General features: G+C 37.0%; 1 protein-coding gene across 2 annotated transcripts in view; it reads left to right on the top strand.

Moving 5' to 3' along the window:
- LOC134540278 (G-protein-signaling modulator 2) overlaps nt 1-23,634 on the top strand; it is an 86,234-nt gene that overhangs the window by 40,885 nt on the left and 21,715 nt on the right. Inside the window, exons 9-10 of one of the 2 annotated variants that reach the window (XM_063382947.1) lie at nt 9,603-9,737; nt 14,315-14,428. In XM_063382947.1, the coding sequence (XP_063239017.1) occupies nt 9,603-9,737; nt 14,315-14,428 (249 nt within the window). Of the gene's footprint in view, nt 1-9,602; nt 9,777-14,314; nt 14,429-23,634 lie in introns of both variants that reach the window. The other variant, XM_063382939.1, reaches the window with a different exon arrangement.

The raw sequence follows: 23,634 nt of genomic DNA, 5'->3' as shown, positions 1-23,634 counted from the left end.
ACATTACTTTTAAATAACCGTACCGATTGTGCTGAAAATCGGTGGACGATCGTTAAATTACATAATATTAATAATTCAAACGACTGTTGTTCCAATCGAGGTTTTTTTAATTTTTTTTATTTTGACTTATTTTTGTTTACCTATATAATATTTAGTGTATTTGATTTTGATTTTTTAAAGAGGCTGCATGCATTCTATTAAAAAAAGAATATTTAAAAGGATTTAAAATGTTAAAAATATATTTTCTTATCATTAATATGCATATTTGTAGTATTTTTTTTTAAAAACATTTTTGTCCTTGAATGAGAAAATTGCAGTTCTCTACATGTCACTTGTAACTGTGTGTGTAACTGTGATGTAAGATTCAGAACTTAAGTTTGTTGTAATGTTTGTCTGACACACTAGATGAGTTGTGCTGGTAATGACAGGGTGGATATGCGTGCAGGTTTGTGTGAGTCCTGTTAATTTAATAATGAAACAAAAATAAAATTATTTTAAAATTTTCAAGTGAATGGGAAAAACCCTACATCCATTTTGATATTAAAATATTAATTTCATTAAAAATTAAATGCAATTTTTTATTTTTGCTAAAAGTCCTTTTTTTTTGTTAACAATTAAAAATTATGACTTTTTTTAAGAGACTCAAACAAAAATTATATTTTATGTCATGTGGGTTTGACTACAGTGAAACTATGTAATTTTGAAGCTGTTTTAAATGGTGAATTGTAACCAGTTAATTGTTAAGTAGGCATGTGCGAATATTCAAATTTTCTAATATGAAAACAGGTAGTTTATTATTCGTACTTGATTTGAAATACTAACATTTCGAAGAAACAAATATTCAGTCGTTTATGAATAGGGCTGTGTGGGATCTTGAAAGTGTGGAAAAACTTTGGGATCAGAGATTATTTTCTCATTGGACTAGGACAAAATTTCAAGAGGATTTTTGTAATGTTTTTAGGGTTCTTTGTTTGGAAAGGGTTGGTGGTTTTTTTTTTTTTCTTCTTTCTTCTTCTTCATCTGGCCACGTAAATTTTGAGTAGACTAATATTAATATAGTATAACTGGATTGACTAACAGTAAAGCCAGAGTTAACAGTAAATCAAAACCATTACTAACACTCATGTTATCAGATGAAAAATTTTAGAGAGAAGAAAGTCTGGCAGGTCATTAAAAATAGATTAGAACTGACAGCATACTTATAAGGATAAATACATGTCAGTAAAAATCAAAACACTACGCGGGTGTTAAAAGTTGACAGTTTTCAGATCAGAGGGTATAAACACTGCATGCCAGCTCTGTGATTAGTTTCATTCAGAACGTAGCAGTGAAGATAAAAAAAATGTTGTATAGGTCTTGTGGAAAACATCTGGTCGCATACTCCGCAAAAACTCCTAAAGCCTTACAACCTACGTTTTTCTGGTGGATAATACACAGTGAGTGACGACCTGATACAGGCCTACACTCACACTCCTAGCATAGTGACTAGTGACAACTCAGAACTCAGGCAATTATCTTGTCACATGTGGCACCCAAAAAAAGATCACACTAAGAGGTGGAAAAAAGGTTTGCCTTATACCAAGCATATATACATACACTAGACAGAAAAAGAGAGGAACATTCTAGGCAGCTACTGTTTTCCCACAGTTTAGTTAAAAATAAGCCAAGAAATATATTCCATAAATTTTAATGAATATTAATATAATTAATGGTTCATTTTTACTTCGTGAAAAATATAAAGAAATAAGTTTTAAATTTTTTTAGGTCTACATTATATTTAACTATTGATTAAAACTGCTCACTGTACATTTTTTTTTAAACCCACCCTCTTGAAGTTTCTTCACACATTCTGAATTGCCTTACATATTTCCTTTGCACTGTTTATTACAATTTTTTACAGATCCTATTTTGATCAAGATGAAAAATAATTATTTATATTTTCTTTTTGAAGTTTTTAATATTTTAACAAAATTTTACTTATAGTAATTGTAGCTGACTTAACTTAACCATCCTTTCACTTTAGTAATACAGTCGATTCCCAATTATCCGTGTCCGTGGATAACTGAAAAACATGGTTAAAGTAATGTTGACTATCTAGACAAACACTGCAATACCCGTTCCTCAAAGTATCAGAGTAATGCCCTAATTCATTCCAATAAAACAGAGCACTAGTCACATACATTTTTTTCAGGAGAGAGTTTTTTTAATCAAATTATTTGTTTTCGAAATAAGTAAGTGTGATTACCGACTACTATTTTAATCAAGACACTGCTCCCGTTAAAATTATTTTACAGTACTAATTCTTATCTAAATACATTTGAAGTACATATAAATAAATGTTGAATAACATTTAAAGACTAAACAACATAAAATTGAATTTAAAAATTCACGTACTGCATTGTTTACATAATAGTAGGGATGGGATTTTCGAATCTTGGATTAGTCTAATATACCGAATCCTATGGATTCGAGGATTCGTAGGATCCAAGGTGGGATTCGAGGTAGTAATTGAAAATTGTAGTGCTGGGCGAAGTTCGAAAATTTCGAACTGAACCGAACCCTTAAGTTCGTTTGGTTCAAAACCTCTTAAAATATATTCGAAAAACCGAACGTTCGTTTGAAAAAATTACGTTTTTCTAATTTTCTTACCCCCATTTGAGACCATTCACAAAACAGCACAACAAAATTCCATTACTTGTAATATTCCGACTTTTATCGCATAATCGTTGCCTCAACAGTTTAAAGCGCAGACAAAATAAAAATAAAATTATTAATTGTCGCATAACTCGCATAGCATTTTTCATATAGGCGCGCTTTGTTTTTTGTTTACTTTAGAGAATTTTGTATGCATTTCTCGTACTACGTAATATAAACTATCGTACAAATGCCAAAGGTATTGTATATTATACCTTTAACTTTAGTGCGTGTATGAGAAGTGTTGTAAAATCACCAAAGATTGCATACCCCATACGTTAAACTTAAGCGCATGTACGAGAACTTTCGTATTTCGGCAAAACTAACGTGATCAAGTTAACACAAGACAAATGTGGTAGGAAATGATTACGTAAATTAAGTATTTTAAATTACTGGGATGTATTTATTTTCTTTGGCCTTTTTGGTTATAACAGTCAGGTACTGAAAATATTAATTTAATCTTGTGTATTAAAAGTACTGGTCCAGTAAATTTTTCAGTACGGTACTAAGTTGACTAGCGTAGTCGCGGCAGCCATCATCATTTCTCGTGTTTTCTTTTTTCCGACGCAAATTTATATAACCACACTTCTTATGTTACGTTTACAATGTTATTGTTCTTGAGGTGATTTGCGATGAGCAGGCTTACGTCGTTTAAGTTTTCCAAATGGAGAAAAGATAATGACGATGACCAGATGACCCAGAACCACCCCAAAAAATGTCTAAAGTTTCTTCTGACGAGCAGCATTCTTCCAAGAAAACAGCAACTGCAGTCAGCGGGTTTTGTAATGTAGATGATAGGTAACTTAATTCACATTCGACTTTTTTTGTAATGTCCTATTAAAAAGTTTTATTTATTAAAAATGTTAGGTTATGTCTACCACAAAAATATGTTATGTGGCTTTATGCTGAATGTTCGTCATCTTTATAATATTATATTTTTTTAAATGAAGGTTAGTGTACACTTAAAAAGGAAGGATTAATTTAACAGAGAATTAGACAGATGCAAACTTACATGTGTGGTTTTTGAGGTTATTTGTCTCTATTTTATATCAGGTGTATACACTATGCACTTATTTTATAATTTTTATTAATACACATGTGATTTTTTTAATACATAGGCCTATGTAATTTTTTAAAATAAATGTGTGATTTTTTTTAATAACATGTGGTGAAGTTTAGTGTGGGACTGGGATTCGAGATTCAATGACAAACACTGAGGATTCGAACAAGGATTCGGATTCGACCAAAATGTGGATTCGTCCCATCCCTACATAATAGGCGTAATAGTGCTTGGGCATAACTTTTTTTTTCCTTTGTTGTCACCACCAACATTTCTGAGTTACAAAATAATGCTTTGATATAGGAGATATAATTTCAGTTCAAGTTTAAAAAAATATAAACTTATACCTGACACTGTTGCTTACTAAATGTGTGTCTCCCATGATTTGCCACTAGCACGTCCTAGTAGCTCAAGGTAAACTAGCCCTGATAGCATCAGGCTTTTCTCTCCAGAGCTGTTGTTGACATGCAGGATGGCAGAATATAAACGTTTGCTGAACACTTGGGCATCGTCGGAATAATTATGCAATGAAGAAAGCTAATAGTTATTGAGGAAAAGCAAGTTATTGTTCGTTGATTCATCAAATTATTAATTTGTTGCATTACTAATTCATTGCATTGTTTTTAATGCTACACAAATGCCGTTGCCATTGTGCGCATAAGGAAATAAAAAGTCAATTTTTTTTTAATGATTTATGAAAGTGAAATATGGCACGGTTAATCCGCATATCGGATAATCCACACCCAGATGATCAGGAGTCAACTGTATTTATCTAATTTTCCAGAAGACCCTACACTTCACATTTACTTTTTCTTTCAATGTATATTTGTTATCTGTGAAAAATAAAATATTTTAGTGGGATTATAATTCTTACTATTTGAATTCAATATTTGTATTTGAGAATAATTTTATGTTTGTATTCGATTCGAACTAAAAAAAAACAAACAAACTTATATTCACACAGGCCTGTCGTTAAGTTTTACTTTTAGTTTTATGTGATATATCTTACAATAGAGATTATTATATTTCAATGTCTTAAATTAAAGGTTGCAGTACAATAGAAGTTGTCGTATAATCAAGGACATCTTATATTGAAAGTCATTCTACATGTACTGGAAGAATTTGATACTAAACATTTTAATTAGTGATGGAGCGATTCCGGTTTCAGAATAGGTCGGTTCCTTCGATTCTAGTTGAATCGAAGGATTCAGAAAACAGTGGTTTTGGAATCGACCGTAACTGATTCTTTCATTGTTGTCGTAAGCTTGCAAAATACATTTTCTACACAACGAAAGAAAATATGTATAAAGAAATATGGACGTTTATTTCTAAATTTTGACATACCTAATTTATTTTGGTTAAGTATTAGTTAAGTTTGAAAATAAAATACATAATGTAACAGTACATGCTTTTTATTTTATAATAAATACATCGATGCGATAATATAAGGTTTGTAAAATTTGTAAGTTAAAACATGATTTCCAATTTACAACTTATGAAATCTTTGATTGTTAGCAGTTTTTAAGCATATGTTTTATCTAAATGTTTAGAACGCCAAATTTGTGCTAGAAATTCAGGGCAGCAGTAACTGAGAGTAGGTAATCAACATGCTTTTCTAAATTATGTAACCTTTGTATAATGTGATTTTGCATACAGGAAAATAAATGTAATGCGATTACATTTTTAAAATCATTAAATTCCTTTTTTAAGAGTAAATTATTCCGTTGAACGTTGTCATTAAAATATTTTTAAGAATCGAAATAGGATTTGAGGAATTGAACCTTAAATTTAAGAATCGAAAATGGTATCGGAATTGGCATATTTTAGGAATTGGCCCAACGCTAATTTTAATATTAAATTTAAAAGTTGAAAAATTACAATTTTTTTTCTAAAATATCCATATAGTAGGGCTGTCCGGGATAGGTAATTTTGGTTCGGGAAAAATTTGGGCAGGAAGCTATGATTTCCCTCGGGAAACGGGACGGGAACGGGAATTATTTAAAAGTGCAATATGTATCCAAGCAAATTTTTTTTATTTCCATACGCTTGGGGGATACAATGTTCCCAGCAGAAGAAAACACAAGTTCACTTGCAGTTTCTGTTGCAGGGATGCCTAAATACTGCATTGCAACTTTACACACGTTAGGGAACGCATCTTTTCCTTTTTCTCTCCACCACTTTACGGGATCATCACTTCTTTGTACGACAGGCATATTGAAATAGCAATCAGTTTCTGATGACATGATCTGATTACTTGATTCGCTCTCAGCTAGTTTATCAAAAACACTCCAGAGAAAAGTAGAACTCTGTGCCAACTCACTGGTACCTGCAGCTGTTACTGAAAGAAAGAGAAACACCACATACTTACACAATGCTATAGTGGCTTTTGTATAAATAAAATAACTAGGCCTACAAATAAATTAAACAATACCTGGTTGTGCCTTTGCCTGTGTGATTTCTTTTACTTTTTTATCCAGGTGGTTACGTGCCAAAAGTTTTTCTTCCGTTGGAATTACAACAGCCTTAAACCTCGGGTCTACTAACATTGCAGTATAGTATGGCTCTTTTCGATCGTAGCATGGAAATCGTGCTTGGAGAGCCAGAAGTACCTCATTTGCAAACTCCCATCCCTGTTTTGCATTGGTGTTGATGTAGGCCTTCAGACATTTTTTTAGAGAAAAAATGACCAGAAATGCTGATGGTGAACATTCACCACAAAGTTGGGTGGTAGCATCATACAATGGTTGCAATATATTAATTTAAGAGTCAATAAGGTTCCATTCACTCAACTGCAGATTGTCCATGTTCAGTGTTGATAAGTGACGAGAAAGAGGTATCTTGTTGTCAAACAATCTCTTCAGCATTAAAAACTGTGCATTCCATCTTGTCTGACAGTCTTGAATCAAGTTTAGTACCGGCAGATCTAGTTCTTCTTGAATTCGATGCAACTGTTCAGTTGCTCGCGCACTGTGTATCGTCCAACAATCGAACGTGACTTTTTCAGTACTTTTTTGATCTCACATGTTACTTTAACAGCATCTTGCAATACAAACTGCAGTGTATATGCAAAGCACTGCAGCTGCGTAAACTTAAGTTTGCATAGTGAAAGTCCCAACTTAGGTTTCGTCCATTATCACTCAGAATGTACATGTCCACTTTGTCCCCTGCATTTTCTAAGTCCCATTCATTTAAGCACTCTACTAATTTCTCACTAATTGCTTCACCAGTGTGTCCACCAGGAAAGCTGTAACACCCTAAACAGTACTTCTTCTTGTCGAAATCTTCAATAAAATGACATGTCAGCGACATGAATGCTTCGTTGCTAGCAGATGTCCACAAATCACAAGTGAATGATAAAGAAGCAATTTTGGATAAACTTACTGCATTGGCTATATGTTCGGACATTTTTGCCTTTGTTTTGTTGTACAGTTCAGGTATTACTCTTCTTGAAAAAGTGTTACGAGATGGCACTGAATAAAGTGGTTGAGCTATTTTAAGGACTTTGTGATATTTATATTTTCCACTGTACTGTATGGCAACATAGCATCAGCTATCCATTCCCCAATACAATTTGTCAGCGAAATGGCTCTTTCATGTGTTGAAGGCCATTTGTAAGCTTCGTCTAAGCGAAGTTGCTTCTTTGTTGGTTCTAATGTTTTTTCCCCAATATTTCCGCCTTTCCGTGTTGCTTCCATCTGTTCAAGTTCTTTTTTCAAATTTGGATGTTGCATCAGATGTCCAAGCAGCCCAGATGTGCTACCAAAATTGGTTTTTAATACCTTTTGCATTGTTTACACTGTGCAGACACATTATCTGGCAATTTTTGGTAAAAAGACCAGATTGGAGTTTTTAATTTGGTGTGACGACTTTCCATTATGAAATTCACGTACGTAAACACATACCTTATGTAAGCAACTTCACACTAAAATACTCGCCAACACAGATATTATCACAATGCATTTAAAACCGGAGTAAAATACATCGAATATCTTGTTCTGTAGAGAAAGGAACCTGAATTTCTGGCGCTCGGCTGTGTGTGTGGAACAGTATCGGTGACAAACTTTACGGTATGTAAATATTTAGAAGTAACATTTCGCCACAGTTTCGCTCAACGCCTATCTTTGCTTTTGCCTTCATTTGTCCTAAACACCAAATTTATGAACGTTTAAATACATTTTGATGTAATATACCGTATTTACTCGTGTAAAGGCCCCCCTTTTTTCCCAAATTTTCGACTCCAAAAAAGGGGAGGGGACCTATACGCGAATTTGGAGGAAAAAATAGATTTTTCTTTTCAAGTCGTGCGTCTTTGTTCGAATGAGGAAGGCGGGGGAGGCAGCGCTTTGGCTGGAGGGGAGAGAGGCAGAGGCGTGGCTTAAGCCTCCCTCCTGCCAGATAGCCAGCCAACCAGACAAAGGAAAGTTAGAATCCTTGACCCACTTCCCTTCCTCCTTCACTTCCCCTCTTCTTCTCCGACAACACTCCACATCAACACGGCAGCGCGCGCGAGTTCAGCTTTCTTTATCTTTATGTCGTTTGAGATAGGACTAACTGCTTACGTCTGGCATGCCTAACGACGGTCCTACTGAGAACGGACAAACTATAATACCAGTCTCTGTATCACTGCCGCTTACAAAATCACCTCCCACCGCTCACAATACATGGCTTGTTGTATGATGCATGCCAAGCTGCCCTGCCCTCAGATAAACCCAGAAAAACACGTTTTAAAATTTTTTCTCAAAAATGTTTACAAAACAAGGAGGGGGGGCTTATACGCGGTTGGGGCCTTTACGCGAGTAAATACGGTATCAGTGTCGCCAAAGTCTTTCTGCAATATTTATTTGTTAAAATGAACATCGTTGAACATGCATGAAGATGCCATATTTACAAGAATTTGATACGTTCACATCACCAAACGTTTTACTCATGGCCGTATGGTACACCTTGTCAAGTGGCACAAAAAAATGTTTACAATGGCAAACGAAGCTGAGAAATTGCAGTGGCCACAAACACATGTAGTAACGTAAACTAAATAAAGTTTACACGATTCGCTTTACTTTTATTGTTCCGTCTAAACTTGTCTCACTGTTTGCTATAAAATGGAGCGATAATGCAACGTTAATTGTGGGAAATGCTTCGCATGAAACGGGAAAATAATGCATGTTTTGTCTAGAGACGTACGAGACTGTAAAATCCATATAAAACAAAACAATTAATAACGATTCACTCGCAAACAACTCGATTGGCAGCAAGCGTGCACGAAAGCACAACTTACCGCCATGATGGTTCAACAACAACTGTTGCTTCGTTGCCGAAAGCTGCAGGGCTACCCACCTTGGCAGGCAGCCAACTTTGAAAAACTTGGCGCTGCTAGCAAGCAGCACGGAAAGTTCAAAATTCAAATGTTTCCAAACACTATACACTAAATTACACACAATATTTAAAAGTCCAAACAATGCATTAAAACTATAGGGAAAATGATGGTGCCAGTAAAAAAATATGTTAATTACGCAAATTCGTATATCTCAGGTAAGTAAAAATGAGGTTCTACTGTAATCACAGAAAACTGATATGTTCCGTTACGAAGACACCTAAAGATAGGTTAAGCAGTGATTTTTTCGGAAAAATTATCAATATACATTTTCTGGAAACATTACTTTCCTGAATAATTTAGGGAAAAAATCTTTCCCGAAAAATCGGGATCCCGCCCAGCTCTACCATATAGTATTATGAACATTCATTAAATTCAAAAAATTATCTTTTCATTGACTTTCATCGAGAGGCTTTCGTACTGAAACTGAAGTGAATGTTCCGACTGTGGAAGTGACAGCGGGATGTGGTTACGCAGCTGGGCGACACCATGGGTCAGGCGACGGCCCAGATGAACGTGCTGGACCTGCGCAAGGTGCTGGGGCTGCCACCCGACCCGGAGGCTCACGGCGCGGCTGGCGCCCAGCCGTCCCCGGGACTCCACCGATACAGGGTGAGAAGACTTAGCATGGAACAGCTCGCCCTCCTCAAGGTGTGCAGTCGGACGTGAGAGGTCCGCCACCGCCCCCTAACTCTGGTGTCGGCCGGGCGCAGTGGAACCTCATTGTGAACCACAGTACAGTCTCAGTCAGCCGAGACAACCTCGGATAAGCCCAGTCTCTGATGACACGAATACAAAAAGCAATTAGGCGTGGTTTTCAGTTGGCCCAGCGGTGTCAGTTTTAGGGGGAAATGTTTTCCCAGCGTTTCTTCGGTGTAGACTTTCACGTCACTTCATGATTTGCCCAACCAGTAAATGTCATTTCTTGAGGTTGATTTTCTTTAAGCTTCTCACAATTGTTAGATATTTTCTAGGCCCGCAAGTTGATGTTTCGACTGTCTTTGCCAGCAATAGTGTTTTAGGACGGTTGAGATGATTCTGAGCCTTAGTTTATAGAGATTCTACTGTACCTCTTTTTAGAGTAAAGCAAAGGTTCTTCAATCTGGCACAACGGAACCGGGGCTGCGTGATTATTATTATCTGTACTTTTAAAAGGAAAATCAAATAAAAATAAACACAGTTTAATCATATTCTGCACAAGATGTAATAGCTGCTCTATTGCAAGACAAAATACACATCTCTGACATCGCGGTCAAAGCCAACAAATGCCCGAAACAACCCGAAAAAATCTGAACACAAGCAGCTCTATCAGTGCCAGGTTACAGTGTTTCTGAACTAAACAATCAGATTACTGTGCCCAGCAGTTATCTTGGCGTGTCTCAGCGCGGGGGTGCGGGGACAGCGGGACCGGAGAAAGAAGAGGGGGTAAGCAGGCGACACGTAGCCGAGAGCCGTGTAGTGGCTGTTAGGAAAATATCGCCCTTCAGTGTATACCCGAAAATGGAAGGCGAAGGTGGCAGCTCGCAGAGGCGCGGTAAAGTGATACATAGCGGAGAGCGGGAAATAATAAAAACCGTTTATTCTATGGTATAAGTTGCTATTACTCCAAAAAAGCGCAAAAGTGGCTTAAATGGAAAGTTTAACATTGTAAGTTATATTTTCTGCATTGTTTGTACACTATGAATGCTGACAATTGAATAGTAATAATAGTAATTAATTTTAACTTAATTTTGTTTTTCGTCACCTAATACAATCAATTATCATGGAAAGAGAACTTCACACTTACATTAAACAAATCATATGATATATATGAGGTTTTGAAGGTTATAATATGCATTCTAAAGTGGAAGTACAATGCAAATTGTATTTACATTTATAATTAATAATCGATTAAAGTGCATTAAAATATATAGCCACACATACACAAGCATTTTTTAAAAGCCATTAACGTTGGTAGTCAGGTGTTTCCTAAACGACTGACATGAAGTTAAAGCAGCAAAATAATATAACATAACAAGCTCCATATTTAGTTAAATGTAAATCCAGTGCTAAATGGCACGTAAGCTAAGGGCCAGACTGGCTCCTGCGTTATCAACTGTGAGATAGCTTTCGCGCGGAGAGCTACAATTACGTAATGTTTTAGTCGTTTGCTTTTTCTTGTAAGAAGTTTTTTAAAAATAACTTTGAGAACACATTGAATTGAGAAGCATAGTTTTAAATTTATTTTACATACTAAGTGATCTAGTTTTCCAAAATAAATCATGTCTGGTTTTCGCTAGTTACTGAGTTAACATTATTTCAATAAATTTTGGTTAGCATAATAATTAGCAGACACTGTAGGCTAAGTATATTTGATGGGACAAAGTAAAACATTGCAGGTTTAGATAATAGTTTGTTACTTTTCCTGACAGATGAGTACAAATATTCGAGCACAACCACTGCAATTTACACAATGTTATACTTATGTAGTACAAGTACAATTCATAGGATTTCTCACTTTTGGTTTGGTAACCCAGCGCTCTTAGCCAAAAGGCCTTACCGCCCTGGGGTCCCCACGGGCGTGGATACAGACTTACGTAGTGTAGGAAATCACGCGCCTAATGTTTTCTGTTCTGCTAGTACAAACCTGGCTGCTGACCTTGACAATAGGGTATCGCTTTCTCTTCGCCCTCCCTTTTCCCTCAGACAAGACTAGGGAGCTCAGACGCCAAGATATCTGCTGGGCACAGTAAAAAGAATCTACTGTATGTATGTTCAGATCCCTTAAAGTTGATTGACGTTTGTTAACAGTTCATTCTTCTTCAACCAAGTACAAACTGATCAGCCTGACAGTGAATGTAGATTAATGCTTTTAGTACACACCTTCACTGGAGACAAGATTTCATGGTTTTATTTTTAGTCAAATTTTGGTTCAAAACAAGTATTTCAGTGTTATTATTTTTATTTTTATAAAAGTTGTTTTTTAATTCATTCTGAAACAAAATAGGGGTAAAATTTATATGCTGCATTTTACTGTAAACTCAGTTTTAGTAAATTGTTCTAAAACAGCTATTCAGAACAATTAGAAATAAATTAGTAAGCATTTATGGTTTAAAATTTATTCAATAACAGATGCTTAATAAAGCAAATTAACTTTTCTGATCAATTCATTTTGGTCCTTTTTTTTGTCCGGAAATAACTCCTTGAACATTAAAAGAATTCTTTTTATTTTTATATAATTTTAATTAAGTTTTAGTTAAATGATACTTAATTACATGATTTAACTTGTATGTATAAACTTGAATTTCTGTGTTACTCAGTGTTTTGACTGGCTTAGTGCGCCTTCTCGGTGCTTTGATGGCTCTTGGTGTTTCTGGAGCTGCTGGGTGGCATTGGGCTGTCGCGTTGCCACCTGGGTAAAGCTAACTGATTCCAGTGCTTGGTAGAAGCGAACCAGCCTTCGTGCTGATAATCACTCTTTAAACCGTTCAGGTATAAAGTACTTTGTTCCAAATCTTTGGGACAATAAAATGAGATTCCACTGTAAGTATCAAGGTATCGCTGTAGGAAGCCCTTCTTAGTTTGTCTTTTGAATCCTGGTCTGCCCATCCTAACTTCTTTATTCCACTATGTATTTCCTTAATTACTCCTGTGTTGCTATAGTGCTAAAATTTAGTTAAATGTACTTGCATGTGTTTGCTTGTCCTCTATATGTTTATTTTTATTCCTAATTCTTTCTGAACTATGAGTAGTTAATTTCACAAAATTACTGTGATGCTTTTGCATATTTCCTGTTTGTTTTATTCCTGTTTACTTAGCTTATTCCTGCTTGGTGTGAAGTTGGTGCGGACAACTAAAAATCAGTAACTAAGCTAACTGCTTAACCATTTTAAACTTAAATGGCAAAAATTTGTGTGTTGTATATGTTTTGCTTGAAAAAAAGTTGGTTAAAAAAAACAAAAGAAGGCTTTCATTTGCTTTTATGAATGATCAGTGATCAGTATTACAAATTATGCATGGTTATTTTATAATTTTTATTGCATAATGATGTTACATATATGGCCCAAGTGGTTAATCACTTAAAACATTACAAACATTAAACTAAAAAAAATTTTGTGCCATTTATTTTAACTGTTATAATTTCTTTTCAAAATCAAGAATTAATAATGTTCTGAATTTGTTTGATATTGATAAAAAAATTTAATGTTTACACATCTATACCATTCTGGTATTGCTGTTGGAGCTCTATGCTTCTGCTGCAAGATGGTAATGATGGAACTGCCTTCCCACATTTATTGTGCAAACCTATTGGCTGTTTGTTTATTACATAGCTGTGAAATGTGTTTTCAACAGAACTTTATGTTCTATTATCATAATTCATAAATATACCACTAAGATATATTTTTGTAACAAGTATTTATAACACAGTACTATAAAAAAAAAATTACGGTTGTGCTAATCAAATCCTCAAACAACTTAAAATACCTAGTATTCAAAGAAAGAATTAAATGTTTGAGGAGAAATATTTAAATTAATATTTTAGGAAATAAATTAAAAATGCAATACACAACTTCTGAAGTTTACTAGGCCAATTTTTTTTTTTCATACCTATCTTGTTACCATTCCCTAAGATGTACTTTTAACATGTTACTAGTATTTAAATAATATTACTTAATGTTTAAACACTAGTCATATTTTTCATTACTTGAACATTATTTTATCTTGGACCCTTGAGACGTTGATTCGGATTCAAGGAGTTATATGGGGTACTCTTTGGAATTCAGATTCGAGATTCAGATTTGAGAAAATTGGGACTTAACCATCGCAAAAAAATTTCTCAACATTTTGAAATTGACTATTCCTTGATATCCATTACAAAAATACCTTTTCTTTCACCATTAAAAATTAAAAATGACTAAATAAATTTAAAAATTCAAACACTCTAAAAAGGAAAGTATTATTGTTTTATTGAAAAAATATATATAGGCACTTGAATGGTGATGTGTCACTGGTATCATCACATCCATTCTGATCCTGTCTCCTCAGGCAAGAACAATGTAGGCTTTCAGGTCTGTGCACTTCATTTATTAGTAAACTCAAGTGACAGCTGACCGGTTTGCCTGCAGTGGGCAACACAGACCTGCGATGACACTGCTCGTGTGGCTAGTCTGAAGTGAAATAGTGGGTATGTAATCGGTTGTGGCTTGCAGCTGACGCCAGGCGGCAAGCAGCAAGCGACCACCAACGACATTGCCAGCAGCATGCCTGTCCTGCCGCAGAACATCTCTGCGCCATCCAACTCCAATGTGTCTGATGAGAACGAGGTAATGCCCTTGGCTGTTGTTCATGTTATCTTGTGGGAAGTAAGACCATCAGTCCTGATGTTATTGCATGGTGGCCACTCACCGGGAAAACCGGGAAATATCAGGAATTTCACTATCACCTGGAAATCTCAGGGAAATTTCCCTTAAAACCGGGAGGTTGTTTTTGCTGATCTGAATATATTTATTTTTAAATTGCAGGGTCTCTACATACATGGAACAACAGGATTTGTATAGAAAATATAATACCCATAAATAAAAAATAATGGATATTTGGTCCTGTACCTCACAAACCTTAGCTTACTTACTTTCGTGTTTCGTGTTTACCAACGTGCACTTGTAGCGCCGGGATTTTGCGGCATGGTATGTATGCGCCATGCGGGGCCTTATCAATGCGCACTTGTATGCGCCTTTCGGGGCCTCTCAACTGCGCAGTCGCGAGTAGAATGGAATGTTGTTTAGTGTTTACAGTTTTTTTTTTAAATGGCGGGTGTGTATGTAAAGCTTGGTTGTTTCGATGAATTACACGGGCCATAACATCGTTAGTAACTTCTTAATACCGTATTTACTCGCATATAGGTCGCGGCAATTTTACCAGATTTGATGGGGAAAAAATGAAGTGCGATCTATATGTGAAGAAAAATTTTTGGGGAATTTTTTTTTGCAATATTTTGCTTTAAAATGCGAAAAAGAAGTTTATATAGGCATAGGCAAATTTATTTACAATGTACACATAGTTAATTAACGAAGCGAATTTTCATAACAAGAAATCAAACACACAAAAAAAATTAAAGGAAACATTGCACAAAATCAATCAAAAATATGCACAAAATCAATCAAAAATATGTCATTATTTACAGGATTATCACAGTATCACAGTCAAAATAATATTCTGAACACTCACCAAGTGTTTATCTACTCGTTATCTGAGTCAGATTCAGACGCACTAGACTCAGCTGGGTCATCAACATCGTCGTTGGAGTTGCTGTCTTGTTCCCAGATCGCTTCGTCTTCAGTACCGTCTATCGCGCAGGAGATTCCAGTTTTCTTGAAACTCCTCACAATTATATCAGGCATGATGAGAGCCCAACTCCGCGTGATCCATTCACACACCATGGGCAACGAAGGTCTTTTCAGTTTCCCGCCTTTAATCAACTCTTGCGTTCCGCTGGCCATCCACTCCCCATACAGGCGACGGAGCTGCCCCTTGAAAGGCTTGTTCACACAGACGTCAAGTGGTTGTAGCATTGACGTCAGGCCACCCGGGATAACTTTAATGTCTGTCCTTGACTCTTGCAGTTTCACCTTTAACGCCCTCAACCAAATGCGCGCGGAAGCTATCCCACACCAACAGGGCCTTTTGTTTTAGAAGACCCCCTGGCCGGCGCTCCCACACAGTTTCAAGCCAATCCTTTACGAGCTCAGCGTCCATCCAACCTTTCTCCTGAGCACAGACATGAATGCCCGGAGGAAACTTCTCTCCCTTAGGCAGAGTCTTGCGCTTAAAAATTACATAAGGCGGCAACTTTCGCCCGTCGGCCGTCACTGCCAGCATTACTGTACAACGCATACTTTCATTTCCTGTAGTGCGGATAGTCACACTTGACTGCCCCCTCTTGTTGACTGTTGTGTTCTGTGGCATGTCGAAAAAAACTGGCGTTTGATCGGCATTTGCAATCTGTGAGAGGAGGTAGTCATTTGTTTGCCGGATCCGCAGAACGAAGTGGTGGAATTCTAACACTTTGTTTTCAAAGTCCTTCTGCAATTTTTGGCAGAGTGATGTTCTCCTTCGAAGAGAAAAATTCTCACGTCGCATGAATCTGGTTGCCCACCCACGACTGGCTTTGAAATTGCAGTGCGGTATGCCCCGTGCACGTGCTATCTCTCTCCCCTTGCACATTATCATTTCTAACGAAACGCTGCAGGCATTGTTCCGTGATTCGCGAATGTACTCAGTCACTTGCACGTCAACTTCAGGAAACTTGCCACGTTTCGGTCCTCTAAACGCACGCCTCATAGAATTAGTGTTTTTCAAGTCATCCTTTTGTTTCCTCCAGCCATGAATAAGTTTCTCACTAACAGAAAATGCCCGTTCCGCGGCCCGATTCCCATTCTCTTCTGCAAAAACAATCACTCGCAACTTGTACGCCGCCGAATACGAATTACGCTTTTCCATAATGCAAATCACTTAAAAAAAAAAAAAGACTCTGGTTATCACTCTACTAACTTAACACAATTGAACAAGATAAAACAATGGCATCACAGCATCTTCAGGACGCTCAAATTCCTTCCTCCCACACGGCCAATCAGGACATTCCATTCAAGGTCGGACCAATGATAAGCGCCTTTATGGTGAAACCTGGACCACACGCCCCATGAAAGCAGGGTGTTCCATTTTGTTTACCGCTGTTCCATTTATTGTACGGTAACAACTCATTGCTGCGAGTGCTGGTTGTTGCGAGACATTCGTAGTTACGAGTTTTGTAATGCACCTACAGAGTGCCTACATAAATTATACTACCTAAATTAAACTGGTAATTACGAGTGCTTCCTTGTTGGCCCTTCCTTAAGTACGAAATATTTAAATGGTATCTTCGAAGAACGGAAAAAAAACTGTTGAAAATGTTCACGCAGTAAACACAAAAAAAAGGTAAACAAAGGGCGATGTTGCACCTGGATGGCAAACAAGTAGAAAAAGGGAAGGGGAGAAGCAATGGTTTCCCCAGCCACTATCTTATCTGTGTCGGGAACTTCCTCACGCGTCAGACCAATCGGACTTTTTAAACGAAAACCGCTGTAGATATAAAAAATTATAACAGGCCTTTTTTATTCGTAATTAAATTTACTACGGCTTTTATTCTGTGCATTTTTTCAATACAAAGCACTGTTTTCGAGTTATAGTCTACAATTAAGACATTTTAACAAGTCAGTAATCTAACTTGACTTCAATTTTCTATATTCGGTTATTACGAGTACTTGTTGTTACAACAATTTATCACGCCATTATCAGCTCTCGTAGTAGCGGAGTTTTACAGTACCCGTTAACTGTTTCGTGCACGGCGCGCCGGCCGTTCGCGCCATTAAATTACCGGTGCAACCTATATGGGGGGAATCTTAAATACCAAATTCAAGACCACAAATTATGGGTGCGACCTATCTGCGATGGCGACCTATTTGCGAGTAAATACGGTATGTCGTTTTTCCGTTGCGGCTGTTTTACGAATGTGAGCAAGGCCACGACATGCGCAGGTGCAGAGCTGGCTGGTGGCTGCCGTAAAATAAGATGTGCCGTGCGCACCTGGGTCGCCGCTTTATCTCCCTCCAGCCCTCCGTTCCCTCCTGCGGCACTGTTAGTTTGACATCCGAAACCTGCCAGCTGCTGAGTTACACGAGCCGCCGACACGTGTTTTCGAGAGATTTCTGCCGTCGGGTCAGCTCACGATGACGCGACTGGCCCTGGCCGCTCTCGTGAGTTCTGGAATTGCGCCGGGGCCTGTATATATGCCCGAGGACGTCAGGGCAGAGAAGTCAGTTCGGAGTGTTCAGTCGGTAGCTCTCCCGCGGCAGAGTTTCCGGGTGATAGAGTCGCGGGCGTGGCGGAGTCCTGAGCGAAGTTGCGAGCGAGGAGTCGAGCGGATCCTCGGCGAAGGGGAAGTGTGTCGGCGGCGGCAGAGTGTGGAGACGGAGTCCCGCGGCGGAGACCCACGAGGGGTGCTGCGGCGAGAGTTGCGCCAGAGGTGCGGCCCAGCGAGGTGTGTGGAACGAGTGACTGGAGAATAGATCTTTCTTTAAGTGTAATTAATTATTTGCCATTTTAGAAGATTTTTGTAAGTGACATAAGTAGTGGCAATAAATAAAACTGTGTAGTGTAATAAAATCTTTAATTGGGCTATCCTTTACGAACCCGCGGTAAATCGTTACAATTTTTAACTATGTTTAGCAAACAGTGTTCACGTTATTTCGGCTACAGTATGTTTGCAGCTTATTGAAATGGTTGGCTTCTATTTGTATTTTGCAGTGTTGCAGTGTGTTTGTGTAGTATAGAAGTAGTGATGGGATTTTCGATACCTCGATACCTTCGATACTTGACAGTATCGCAAAGTATTGAGTATCAAAACTGTAAGTTCGATACATTTTTTCGATACCGAATTGCTTGTTCATTTCTATTAAATTAAGTTTTGAGTCACCATCGTACAAAATACAACTACTAGATCAGCTTATTAGCAGTAATTATGATAACCAATAGTCTTATATCAGAATAAAATATAATTATATAAGTCGTTACTGCAACTTGCCAATAGTAAACAAATGGTAAAGTAAGGTTAAGTTGTTTTTGTTTCGTGTTCAAGAAGTTACGTTTTTCGTACGTAACACTTCTGACATTGAATTCACAGGATATTTGAAAAAAAAATTTGTAGAAATATGGAGCACTTAAAATTCACATTAATGACTCCACTCGCAATCCGTCGCAATAGTAACAATAACACACCTAGTAATAACAGTCAACATCATAGAGTAAGTACATGTCTCGTCTCTCGTGTATGGTAAGTACCAGAGGTTTGTATCGATATTATGAATGTTTCCAATTGCCGCGGTCGTATAGTGACGTAAATTGACGCCACCACCGCAAACTATCATTGTTTGCGGCAATTTTATTTAAGAGAGCGCTATCTTTATTTACATTTGTTCGCGGTAAAAAACAGTGTACTGGAAAATAAAGGGCTAACTCTCTTGAAGATAGTTTGTATTTCGCTTCTATTTTTTATATTGATTTTTATACTCAAGTCTTTAAAGTTGTTTGCAGTTTGAAAATATGTGGTCTTTTTGTCAAGTGTTTAAAAACGTGCTAAAAGTTGTTGCAGTAAGATATCAGATGTTTGGAATTACTTTTTTATAGACAGCAATGACAAAACAAGAGCTGTGTGTATTTTTTGTAAGAAATCATATTCACGAGGGCAACGTTTGTTTAACACTAGCAATTTGAAGAAACACTTCGACAGCTAGCACAAATTTGAAATTGCCGAAGCAAACAGTAAACGACTCAAGCTTGCTGTACCAAATACAACAGAAGTTTCAAATGCAGCTGAAAATCAAAATTAGACTATGCCCATGAACATGAAATTGTTGATGTTGGACCATGTAGCTCTGGCTCTGTGAGTGTAAACACTGCTTCATGCCTACCGAAACCAGCCAGCAAACAGGTAACTTTAGCAAGTTACATTGATAACAGGGTGTCTACCAACCGGGAAAAACGGGAAAAACGGGAATTGTACAGGAATTATACTGCCCGGGAAAAATACGGGGATTGTGCGGGAAATTAACCCGATGTCCCGGAACTTTTGACTTTTCCCCGCCCGTCAACAACATTTATGTATTAATATTAAAAAGCGAAGATTTTACTGCAACACAATCGTGAATCGTGTGATTATTGCTTCTCTACAATATACTGGTGCTTTACTGCAGAGTGCTGAATGTAAACGATGGGAACAACCAACACAAGTTGCCGCGTAATCGTGATAATCACTTGCGTAAGGCGTGTGGACTCGCCCAGTTTCTTTTGTTACTGTGGTCGTTCATTAATGGTCGTTCCCGCTCATGCTTAAATTTTCATCCAGTTTATTTTTGCGTGTTGTATAGTGTGGATATTGTTAAAGTTCGTCCGGATGGTAAGTAATAATAATAATGCATCTTTGTGTGTGCAGAAGTTATTTATGATAAATCTTTTTATTAAAAAATTGTTTTCGTTTCTTGAACATCGGAAGAAAGTAGACAACATACCTGCAAAATATATTGTATTTGCAGACGTATAATGCAAGAATTTTATGCTGATTTCAGTGGTCATGAGTCAAAAATCATATTATATGCCGTGTCGTATTATTTTTGTATACAAGCGACCATTATCATGTGTGTATAAACTTTAAGCGCGTATGACAAAGTTAATTGCGCCGGCTACATCCACCCCTCGAAGTAACGCTGCTCGACTAGCGTCAATTAATTAGGGCTCTTTTTGAAGTAGCGTTCTTTTTCATCCACAAAATTTTTTAATTTACACACGCACATAATAGCAACGGCACTCTTGTTATCTTTATCTTTATCTTTGAGTCGCACCTGTGTTTCCGTACCATGTGCGTCTCTGCCTGAGGACGGGAGCAGATAGCAGTTCCCGAAACGTCGCTTGTTTCTGTTTTGGTAAAACTATTGTATTTTTTTGTCTTTTCGTTTTGTCGTGTTTTTGTCTCGTTTCAACTGTTGTGCTGAATTATTTTGGTTTCAATATTTTTGTGTTGTCATCATTTGTGTGTTTTTTGTTCACTTAGTACTTTTTTCTTTGTTTTTTTTTTCTTCTTTTTTTTCTTTGTTTGTTGACCATATTTCTGTTTCGGAATATTTTGTGGTGTTTATATTCTTGTTGACAACAGCAATTGTTTGCTTAATTTTGTGTTTTTTTTTGTCTTTCTTGTGTATTTTTATTTATTTTATTTATTAGTTTTTCTTCAACAGAAAAAGTTCTTAGCAATGGCGTATGTCCAAAAACTTACATCAAGGCACTCTTGTATCAAACACAATGCAACATAATTAATCTCAGCACTTGTATAATTTTAATAAAAGAACGAATAAATCAAACCATTAGTTTTCACTTTTTCGTAATAGTTATTCAATTTTTTGATGCCTGTTTTCTTATGTCTAGTTAAAAGTTTTACAAGCAATAAAATTACACTAATATATCCGTGGAGCATGTTTATACAGCCATGTTTATGCTACTACTTCCATCTGGCGAGAAAGGTCAGAAGCTTTCGAGGTCAGTTAATCTCATGAATGCCAGGTTGCGCTAGTTGAAGTTGACAGCGCATTACGTTTCCAGAAAAAATAAACTTTTTGACGTGACGTCTAATAAATCGATGAACGCCGGCTGCACGCACAAAAAAGTGTCCCGTTACGCACATTGTTCCTTTACACTGTGTCCCGTTACGCTCATTGTACGCTTGCACCGCATCTATCTCTCGTCCACTCGACTGTTTATAAAGTGAAGTGAAAAGTTATTATTCCTTTATTATTAAAATAAAAATTATTCAATTTTATTCATAAAAGTATGCAATCATTTCATCAATGTTTTGTTATGACGTCACGTTAAACTATCGTCCTTAAACAGACTTTACAGACAACCAATTTTTAAACGGGATAAATTTGGAGTATGGTACAGTAAACATACATATTTCAAAGGCGAGAAAACCATTTATTTTGTTTAACATGCACTCTTTTATGTTAAAAACGTATTTGATTAGCGGTATTTTGATTAGTGTGTGGCGCGAACGTGTGTCTCTGTCTATGACTATTACAACTGCGTTTGACACAGTTAACACGTCACAGTTACTTATATTTGAGTAATTACAGATGATAGTACGGTGTAGTGTATGTTAAGGGTAATGTATGTTAAATGGCTGGCAAAGTATGGTGGCTGGCTGTACTCGTGTACGATTAATATCAAAACTGATAACATTTCATAATTAAAGCAATATCAAATGGTATTAATTGTATTCAGGGTGTCTACTGACCCTGGAAAACCTGGAGAACCTGGAAATATCAGGGAATTTTGTAATCAGGGAATAATCAGGGAAAAATCAGGGATTTTTTTTAAAAATCAGGGAATTTTGGTTTGGTAGGTTGTAGTTGGCAATACGTTTTTTGTTTATTGATCAGCTTGCATTGACGTGGCATCATGTGTATCCCCTCCCATTTTTATTTTTGAATGGCAAATAACGAACAGTTCCCACGTCCATTTTCTTTTATTTACCATCAGATTCGGAAGTGGCATCAAATCACGTGATACAAACTGGTTCAAGCTGGTCTGTTATCCTGCTGACGTGACGTGCTGCAGCATTGCTTCCCACGTTCGGATTATACCGACAGGTGCATTTAATTTTAAGTATCTATGCATGGATGCCCTCAACGTAAACTGGACATTTTTGTTAGCTTTGAAAATATGTACATACCACAGACACTTTTGGTGAAGATTCACCATCGTTGCTAGAAATTGGTAGCTGTGGGCTTCATACGGTCCATGGTGCTTTCGAAACCTGGAATTTCTGCTACACAATGGGACGTTGTTAGTTTTTTGAGGCACAGTTACTATTTGTTTAAGCACGTACCTGCAAGGAGGGCAGATTACATTAGAATAACTGGATCAGAGCTTTTTCCCAAGAAATTTTGTGCAATCAGATGGAATACTGCAGTTGCTGAGCGTGCCATGAAAACGTTACCCCACCTAAAGAAATTTCTTAGTGAAGTTTCTATTTCATCTGTGTCTTTCAGTGTAGTGAAAAGTGCTCTTGAAGATAATCTTCTAAAAGTAAAATTGACATTCTTCCACTTTTTGGTATCAGAGCTGGAATTGTTTCTCACAATGTTACAAAGTGAAGCACCCATGGCACCTTTTCTCTATGATTCACTGGTAGACATTTTATTAGCTTTGGCAGTAAAGTTTTTGAAACCGGAAGTACTGAAGAGCTTTCGGGAGAAACGCAATGTATCTCGATTGGATGTAGATAACCAGGAAAATCTATTGACTGCTAACAATATCAAGTTGGGTTATGCAGTATGCCATGCCATCAAGAAAGAGAAAGTACCAGAAAAGTCTGTCCTGTTACAGAAAAATGATAGGACTTGTCTAAAGGTTATGGTAAAAAAACTTCAGGACAAAAGTCCCTGAAGTACAATCTTACCAAGGGAATTTCCTGCTTATGTCCGTCTGTGGCTTTAAATTCGGGTGTGAGGAAACAGCGTGTGAAGTACAGTTTAGAATGTTGTCTACAAAACAGGTGATTATCGGGACAAGAAGCTGATAACATTGAGTGATCATATCAGTTGGTATGTTCCTCGCAAGATTCTGCAGCACTGTTCTCGTATTTTTCTCGAGAAGACTGGCGCCTTGATCACTTGTGGATGCTCATTCTTAAGGCACATACAGTAGCTTCCAAAACAGGCCTTCTAAAGTTTGTGAGGATGCTGTTGGTACTTTCCCATGGAAATGCATCATTGGAAATAGGATTTTCAGTGAATTCTAATCTGCTGACTGAAAACTTGCAGGAAGAAATACTGATCGCACAAAGACAGATGTATGACTTTGTTCAACGTTCTGGAGGTGTAGAGCATGTTGATATCACCAAGTCCATGTTACAGTATGTAAGAAATGCTAGTTGTAGGATTAAGGA

Source organism: Bacillus rossius, chromosome 1, assembly GCF_032445375.1.
Source record: "Bacillus rossius redtenbacheri isolate Brsri chromosome 1, Brsri_v3, whole genome shotgun sequence".
Taxonomy (NCBI): Eukaryota; Metazoa; Arthropoda; class Insecta; order Phasmatodea; family Bacillidae; genus Bacillus; species Bacillus rossius.
This window is presented reverse-complemented; position numbering and strand designations above follow the sequence as displayed.